Source organism: Branchiostoma belcheri, unplaced genomic scaffold (assembly GCF_001625305.1).
Source record: "Branchiostoma belcheri isolate BF01 breed outbred unplaced genomic scaffold, Haploidv18h27 scaffold2, whole genome shotgun sequence".
Classification (NCBI taxonomy): Eukaryota; Metazoa; Chordata; class Leptocardii; order Amphioxiformes; family Branchiostomatidae; genus Branchiostoma; species Branchiostoma belcheri.
In genome coordinates this window covers 7,025,998-7,035,168 of record NW_017803490.1, presented here as the reverse complement: position 1 = coordinate 7,035,168, position 9,171 = coordinate 7,025,998, and the positions used below count along the sequence as shown (strand labels likewise).

The window sequence follows — 9,171 nt, the reverse complement described above, 5'->3', positions numbered from 1 at the left end:
TATCTTGTATACGAGTTTCTCATGCTCAGTAAATCTTTTATGTACAGTTACACAACAGATTACATGTCAAGACGTGATATGAACATATACATCTGCAACCATACAGTTATCTTAGCTAGCGTTTTATGTTTAATGTACATGTATTTTGTAGCATTAGTACAGTTGCAAAGTACACTTTTGAAATAGACGTAACTCTATTTCATCAAGTATAGTATTAACGACCTGTTATCTACAGTACATTCTTTGCATGCAACACTATATACATTTGATAGCCTGCCCTTGCAAAAGGTATACGGTTAAGAATACAATCTAATTCACTGGTCCGGTGTTCATTCGTAGAGACACTTATGATATTCTGTACAACATCGTTTGAGCACAAATATTTGTTGTCTGTTCCTAACTTGATATCTATCTATCTAAAACTGACACTGTTTACGTAGTGGCCGTTCCGTGCCATAAGTAAGCTAGTCCAGTGCTGGAGACATGTACATGAACATCTGGATTAAAAATATACCAACTAGCTCTCTAGGCCTTACTATACACCGTGTATTACTGGTGGAAAGTAAAGTCGAAGTACACAACGCTCAAAATATTTAGTACAGTACGAAGTACAATTATTTACAAACTGTGTATTCACAGGATAAAACCTACGTTTATTCATTGAATCTGACATCATAGTGTGTCCAACCAACCAGTAAGTACAAATCGTGCGATCCACCGCGACGCCATTTTGGTGAATTATGATGATGTAGATTGTACCTCTTGGTACTACAACACTACATTTTATCATGAAAGTTCATCTGTGTCGGTACGTAATAATCATAGTAAAATGTTGAACCTTATTCCAACACAAGGGTTAAACAGAGATAACATTTTCAACGACCACTGTATGTCGCCTTCATCAGGATAATCAATGACCAATTACTTCCGAACGTTAACACGTCACTGTATTCAAACGAGACGTCAGCAAATTCTACACAGTTAGTCATTAATTATCCTGATGAAGGCAACAGTGGTCGTTGAAAACTTGATATCTGTGCAACCTTTGTTAGAATAAAGTTCAACATTTTAAAGTTCAACATTTTACTTTCGCTGTTGATATTCTCAGAAGAGGTTTACGTCAGTGGTGGTGCGGCGCAGTATCCCGTTTCTGTAGTGCGTCGGCTGTTTTTTATCCTCTGGTGCATCAGGCTATGAGGGCAAAATCAAAACATAATGACAGATAGTCAGATACCTTTGACGTCACACTTCAAAGAAGCCACATAACAAGCCTCACGATGTCAGAATACTAAAGGAAGACCAGAGTGACTGACTGAAAGCTCTAGGTGAGAAAACTTTTTGTGTTGGACCAAAAGTTTTAAATTTAAAAACTTTAAACATTTTAACTTAAAAACTTTAAACATAATGACAGAATGTTTCCAGGTTGAAAACACAGACTATTTGCAAATGTGTTTTTGTCAGCGAAGCCAAACCAAGACATAAAAGTATACATAAAGTTGCATGCCGTGCAAGCGTTAGCGTTATAACAAATTTATTTATAATATAATATAATATAATATAATATTACGCTATATTAGCTCTGAATCAGAGAAAAATAATTAAACATGACTCAAGATTTATAACAAAACCCTTTTTATGTATTTCAGCCTAAAGGACAAGACAGCATACATGTGCAAATGTTTAAGGTGTATTATTCAAGATTAAGATATTCCAAAGAAACAAGCTGTTCCAATGTCCAACCTACCAGTTTTCTGTGCTTGATGAAGCGGTAGTACACGACCTGTACTATCGTCACCAGTACGGCTAACACTGCTGCAGCTCCCAGCACATAGAAGACACCTTGGAAGATTTCCAGCCCTAAGGCCGAGGCCTTGTCGACATTGGACGTCTGACCGTCTAGCGGGCATCCGTTCTTTGGCCACCATCGGTCTCTTAGCTCGCTCATGTACCCTGTCTCTTGTAGTTTTAATATCCTTTGTGCGATAGAAACAAAGAAGTCATTTTCAGCAACCCTAAACCCGAATGTAAACGCTAACGCAATGTCTGTGTCAATGTTAACTAAACCCATGGTTACTAAATAAGGCACAGTATCATTGTACTAACATACGTTTTCATCAGCCATACTCTCATAATAAGTTATATTAGGTACAGAACAGTGTAGTGTACTAGTATTTCAAACCAAAGAATGGTTTCCGTGAAATCAAAAGTCACGTGGGGTCGAGTGGCGTAGCGGCAGTGTGCTCGACTCGGAACCAAGAGGTCCCAGGTTCGAGTTCTGACATGCCATCGATCTTGTGCCCTTACCTTTGGAAATGCACTTAACCCGACTTTCCTCCCTTCGCTCAGGTGAAAATGAGTATTGTATTATCCCCCGTGTTGGTGGCGGCATTAATGTAAGTTGACACTTGAGTGTGCCGTCACCACGCCTTGTGATTACATGTTGGAATATAAAAAGAGTATTACCCTACTGATAACGGCTTTTTCAACGGACTTCCCCGTTTCGTGGAAAAGCCGTAACCTTTGAACAGGAAGGGCTTTCCAAGCAACATCAGTTCGCATCCCTCGTCAGTTCTCACTGTGTACTCCAGGAACGGCGTTTCCTCGATCAGGGCGAAGTGAGTGCTGCGGACCATGTCCACACCTTTCATGCTGGTCGGCGGGAAGCGGTCATTGGCCTTCATGGTGTACCACATCCGCTCGTATACAGAACCAGTCCCTAAGCAAAGAAAAAAATAGAAGTAGGCACGCACCCTTATATACTCTCCAAGCAGAGGTTGTGGGGGAATCATCGTTAGTTTTTTATATATGCCGTTTTTTTTTTGCTGCACCCACCAACCCGTCGGTGGCTGGCGACCTTCTCTGGCTAATGGATACTGCCTGGCCAATTTGATACTGTCTTTTTGCCACCGAAAGGGATCTGCTTGGAGATTAAGCCTTTTAGCCTCTCAATCGGGAACGTCGGTTCCGACAAACTTGACCCAGACCCAGGGCTTGTGCTATATGTTCGGAAATATGTGTCTACAGCACTTGGGCTAGATAGATAAAGAGACTGAGACATTAGGTCGTTTTTCTGATATTAGAAAATGTAACTTATTCAAACATAACAGCGACTTTAAAACTTTTTCACATGACGTTAAAATGTTGCTGTCATTCTGACAGTTCCAAAAATTAACCTGACGGTAGGATAGATGACTACCGGCCGACCACTGACGCCAGAAAAATCGACATACTGACTCAGGACAATTATGGTAGGATTACCATAATCCAAAACCTTTCTTTTATAAGCCCCTGAGTGCTAGAAGACCATATTGATCATTTATTTACGTCCCCCTAACTCACAAATCTCAATCATGAGTTCGTGCTGGGGAATAGTGGTTTCATTCTAACTTCAGAACGAAATTATAAGAAATATTCTGCATTCACGAAGGATACGTGATTACTTTTATCCATGTGCTAATATTGGAGTTTCGTCAAAAGTTTTGATACCAAGCTTACCTTCTTGGCTTTTAAAGAAGCTGTACAGAAATGTGCCTTCTGTGACGCTGTACTGAATCGCAGTCTGTCCTGCCAGATCGTCGATAGACTTGATGGGCGAGACGAGCCGTTTGACGGTGAGGAAGGCCGTGAGGTTGGCCGTGTAGGTGGAGATGACGATCAGGGTGAAGAACCACCAGGCACCGGCCAGGATACGGGAGGGGAGGGAGCGGGGGGCAGGCTCTCCTCCTGGAAACGTACGATTATTATTAGCATGCATTTGCATATGTAAACGGTTAAAAGATACAATCCCTTCAAACGTACATCCTTTACGCCGTCAGCCACTGAGATTTACTCTCACCTGTTGTTGGAGGAAATTTATCAGTCAATTATACGTTGCCTATTTCGAGTCTTCACTACAAAAGCTGAGTTATTGTAGTTATTCTACAATAGGCTGAAGGAGTGTCTGGCTGACTAGCAGCTGGCAAACCTTAGACCAAGGACACTATACCTTGGTTCGACCTATCCGAGAGGACAGGTCGGAGGACTTTTAGGTCATAACTTATGGGCCTGGTAGAGTCCATAAAGCTACATGTATGAAATGAATGAAATATATATATATATATATATATATATATAATATATAAGGCATAAAAATAGAGTGAATGGACCTACCTTTTCTAACAATTGACCAGTATGTCAGCCAGAGACTGTTTGTGAAGTTAAACTTTGCATCGTTGTCATAGTCGTCCTTCCCAACGTTACACCGGTACCTGAAGTGAACATTCGGTTTGAAATAATAAATATAGACTCTAAATCATTACCAAAATGCCATGGTCACAAGGAAAAGTAGAGTTAACGGCAACATCGACCATGTAAGTGCTTATAGGTAAATGTTTGAATCCCATTAATCTGTATTTTCAAAAAAAAAGATTGGTTGATGTTATTTATAAAAAAGGACGAAGTACTTTGCACATTAACACCTATTCCATCCTGTAAGGAAGCAATTCAGCAATTTTTTTCAGTAAATATGCACCATTGATTTTAATGTCTTACCTAAGTTTACTGGTAACGTATAACAATATGGCGACACCAAAAATGGCGCCCAAGATAGAAAACCAGACTGTGCTTCTGAATGGCTCCAAGAAGGCGAAGACATTGGTTCCTTCGGTGACTGGTTTTTTCAGCAGAAGTCCCGCTCCCAAGTCCATAAACGGGTTGGTGAAGTCGACGACTTGTTCCCGTTCAGAACTGATAGTGACTGGAGCGAAGGCGACGTCTGCACGCTAGAAAGTCAAGAACACATCTGTAATCTTATTGTAGCTTACGATACTGAAAACACATAGTACATTTAACACTGCAGTAACTTAGGAACCAACGATAAGATTCATTCTTAAACTTGACCTTCTTCTTTCCTCTTTCTAACGGTATCTTGTTCCCAAAAATCATTAACATTCCTCCATCGCTTCAGGAGTTATATGTAGCCAGGCAAAGGTAACAATATGTGATACAAATGGTTATATTAGACTGAAAAAGATATTCGAAGCGCGGGAGCTCAGGCTACATAGGGTCACCCGAAAGAACAAAAAAGCTACATCGTACAGAATAGCATACTGAAAGTTTTAGAAATATATTTTTGAAGTATTGTACCTACCCCTTCAATGACCTCCCCAATAAGCCCAGTCCATGTGCCGTTCTCTGTTAGTGTTCCGTATGTGCCATCTCGTACCACGTACATCTCGTACTCGAACCGCATGTTCTCTGACAACTGATCTACAATATCCTTCACGAATCCACTAAACTCCAGCTCCCCTTTCTCATTCTCCTTCTTCATCATATAAGGAGCCTCCTAGAAGTGAAAAAAAAATAAGAAATATAACAAACAAGAAGCCTGATGATGAAGTATTAAATTGAAATGAACATTTCCGTTTTAACTTATTATTCAGAGGATAATAAATCGTTTTATTAAATAGCAATCTTAGTATATTGAGATGTATTGCAACCATATGGATAATTTAGATATAGCCTTTGTTAGACCATCAAGACGCCTAGGCATACTTCTTTTGGAAAAAAATACAAGTCTATTGCTTTATATAACGTAAATTTGTTTGTCTGCTGTATTCGCAACTCCAAAGCATGACATTCTGTAAATGTTATGTGACTATATCATTACAATTATATTCTTTTACAGGTAAATATCACAAGCAAAAGACGAAGATACTATATTGTACGTCATATCACCAGTTTCTTACTTACCAAGATGGTCACAGCACGTAGACGTTTACCTCGCAATGAAATACCCTCTCCTGGAGGGAGAAAATGTACATAAGGCCACACCAATTTAATTTATTGGTTCTCGGATTTTTTCAGAAAAAATATGAAGCGACAGGGCGAAAAAAAATAAAAATAAAAACAGGTCTAGGCATCCTAATTATAGGCTTAAATGCTATGGAATGAGCCATGAAGTCAACACAAAAGGCTGGGTTAAAATTTAAACATTGAATTTTGAACTTTTAATCAAACCACTGCAATGATAGATGGGAAAACTGTAACAACTAGGAAGAAAGGGACTTTCCTCAACTGTTCGCGGCAAAACATGAGCATTTTGCAGTTGATTCAGGACCAGAATTTTTTTTTGCAAATCAGAAAAAAACGAAGAGGCGAATCCGATAACCAACAAATTAAATTGGTGTGGCCTAAAATACAGAAAAAAAAATGTGTCACCTAGCTCATTTCAGTTTGGATCTTGCATATCATCATCTACATCTTTAATATCAACAAATTAACCAATTTTCGAAAGCTATATCAAGAGTTTTAACCTCCTTGGTTAGATAGATGGTTCTTTGATCATCAAACTAGGCATTACACGTAATTTAAAACAAATGGGTATTATATAAGGATGAAAATATTACAATAGCATAGTTTCAGCATATTTGTCAAAGAATGCCCAGAAAAAATTGAGATTGAAGAAACGTTGTCAAATACTGAATCACGTGTACAATTACAGAATTGCATAGACAAACTTTTAGCACCATTTAACAACTGTAAAATAACTATGTATATTTATTCTGACTCTGCTAATTCTGATAACGTGTGAAATAAACTCTGATAACTTGTGAAATAAAGTTTTATCTTAAAAAACTATGCACGTGTACCTCCTCTGCTGCTCTTGGTTGGATCTAACAGCTTTGACAGTAGTAACGGACGGCCTTGCGTTGGGTCACCGTTGGAGACTTGTGGATGCGCTGTATAGGCAAGACAATAAAAACAATAAAAAAGATTGTGATTATTACCTTTTTCATGCTTTTTTGTGACGTTTGTATCGGTGTCTGTGCTTGAGCAGTGTAAACAAAGGGGCTATAAATGAAGTTGGAATGTTAGATGCATTCAGATATTGATCTATCATAGTGGTGACTTTGAATTTGAGACCTCTTGCGTTTTGTCTTCATACTACAGTGTATTTTTTTGCATCCCGTGTTATAGACATTCCGTGTTTACTAGCTTCGGATGGTATATCTTTCCTGTGTCCGTAAAGAAGGATAGGTATTATATTGTGAATGTGAATAGAATATGAAAATCATGATTGTATATCATCTGCATATATACTCATGGCGGAATGAAGATCGTCATAAGGAAGGACAGAACTTTAATAAGTACAATATGAGTGATTTTGAGAGATAGGGTCATATATATATTATGCTAGAATACGGATGTTCTTTGCATAATTTATTAGTCAATACCGCATTGGTAAATGCGGATGACTTAGTATTTGTGACTTATGCAAATTATATAAAAAGTGAGCATTTAAGTCCTGGAGATTAGGTGATTCCGTAGCTCAACATGGTATTGCTTGTGCAGGTATGGAATCGTAGAAGTCTTCCTTGATATCTCCTCAACCACTAGACACTACTGTACAGGCTTTATGTTTCTGTCACTTTATGTGGCCGTCCAATTTCTTGATTTCGTTTTGTCACCGACCTTCTGTCCTTTAATTCACATCATGGCTGTACAGGTCAGCTCAATTTGAAACAATTTCTTGTATGCTGAGGGAAAATTTTATTTTAAATCAATCGTGACTACAAAAGGGCACGGTTTCTGATTCAACATATTCTATGAGTCTAGACAGTGACTTAGTTTCACCATAAATTTTACATCATTTCTTTTATTCAGTGCTTTATTGCTTGCTTACTATTGAAATCATTTGAACAGGTCTTGGTACTATGGGTGATCTTTACTTAATATTGACTGTCTTGGCACTCAGCAAAGTCAAAATTCGACCGTGTATGGAAGAAAGCCAATAAGTGACATACTTGAAAACATGGGGGATGAAGGTCAGCTTCTGATACTTCCCCCAAAATTGTTTAAATAAAGTTAGGTAAGGGTTAGACGTCCTCTGATGAACCGACTCCCGAAAAACCAATAACTTTAATTTAAAGAAACTTTATTCGCAAAATCATGCCCGAAGGCTGATTGCTTTTACAATCAAGTATAATACTCATTACAATACAGTAACAGGAGACAGGTAACAACTGTCTGGGAAAAAACTAATACTTCTACTACTACGGTAGCTATTGTGGGGTTCGACTTCTTCTTTGAAGGCAGTGGATAATGAATAGTCCCACGTTCTGCATAATTAGTGGGTTTTGTGTTCTTAGTAGAAATGCAGTTTTTTGGTGATCTTCTACATGACGGAAGGATGGAGAAATTGTTGTAACTGTCTGAAATAATCTGTTTCTTTCGGTCTCATAGTGAGGATATTGGCTAACAAAATGTATTTCATTTTCCACCATAGTTGAGGCCATGGCCTCACAGAGCTACAGTTCAGCTCTGCGGCAGATCTAGTAAGTGTCTTGCCCAAATCATGTTATCTCTCCTTGTACAGGGGACCAAATAAAGTAGTTAAAGCGTGATGGATGTATGTAGATAACATCAGTGTGGTTTCACTGCTTCTCTATCAACGTCCAACGATTGGCGGTCTGTAGAAGACTTTGGACGATAAGGTGGCCGCCTAAGTTCGATAGAATCAAGCTCACGTACAAAACACCAACAAAGACTTTAAGTGTACATACGTCTGTGTTATATGTTTGTAATGGCCAGGAAGGAGCGTCAACGTCAACAAAAGGACTAAGAACTAACACCATTGGACTCGCCCTACTCCGTGGAGTGGCTGTCAACATGTTTGTAATGTGTTTTTATGACTCCAGGAAGAATAGTGAGTATATGCGTATGCGTATGCGTATACTCACTAATGGAGATCCTTCAAATAAACAAGACTTAGAGAAGACTGTGGTCCTGAAGATATTGTATGTTTTATAATGGTCGCCGTCTGTTGATACAGATTTGGAAGGTTGTGGGTTTGAATCCTCATCCGGTCCTTAACCTGTGCCCTTGCAACCTTGAGAAAGGTATTTTCATTCATGTCAAAGCATTTTTATTGTAGAAATAAATGTCACCGTTTCTGATATGAAAACAATCCATTGAAGGAAAATCTTACCCTGAGAAATAATTTTTAATAAATTATATCCAGGAAATTTTCCGTTTAGTATTCATACAAACACATAAGCACACAGTCATGATGTTTAAAAAGTTGTGTTTATTTTCGACAAAAATAAGAAACGATGAAATAATCGAAAGCTAATGTTCACTGACCGAAAGGGTTTTTGCACTGTAGGTGAAACTCAGAAACTCTGAAAGAAA

The 9,171-nt window shown here is 38.5% G+C and overlaps 1 protein-coding gene across 1 annotated transcript; it reads right to left on the bottom strand.

The window, feature by feature from the left end:
- Window positions 1–1,090: 1,090 nt before the first annotated feature.
- LOC109468461 (glutamate receptor ionotropic, kainate 1-like) lies at window positions 1,091–8,651 on the bottom strand. The gene is made up of 10 exons (XM_019766704.1): window positions 8,630–8,651; window positions 6,630–6,719; window positions 5,731–5,780; window positions 5,129–5,323; window positions 4,531–4,760; window positions 4,150–4,247; window positions 3,496–3,723; window positions 2,464–2,716; window positions 1,745–1,973; window positions 1,091–1,191 (listed from the first exon to the last, which is right to left on the bottom strand). Exons 1-10 carry the CDS (start codon window positions 8,649–8,651, stop codon window positions 1,105–1,107), a joined length of 1,482 nt encoding a protein of 493 aa, XP_019622263.1. The 3' UTR covers window positions 1,091–1,104.
- Between the last annotated feature and the right edge of the window lie 520 nt (window positions 8,652–9,171).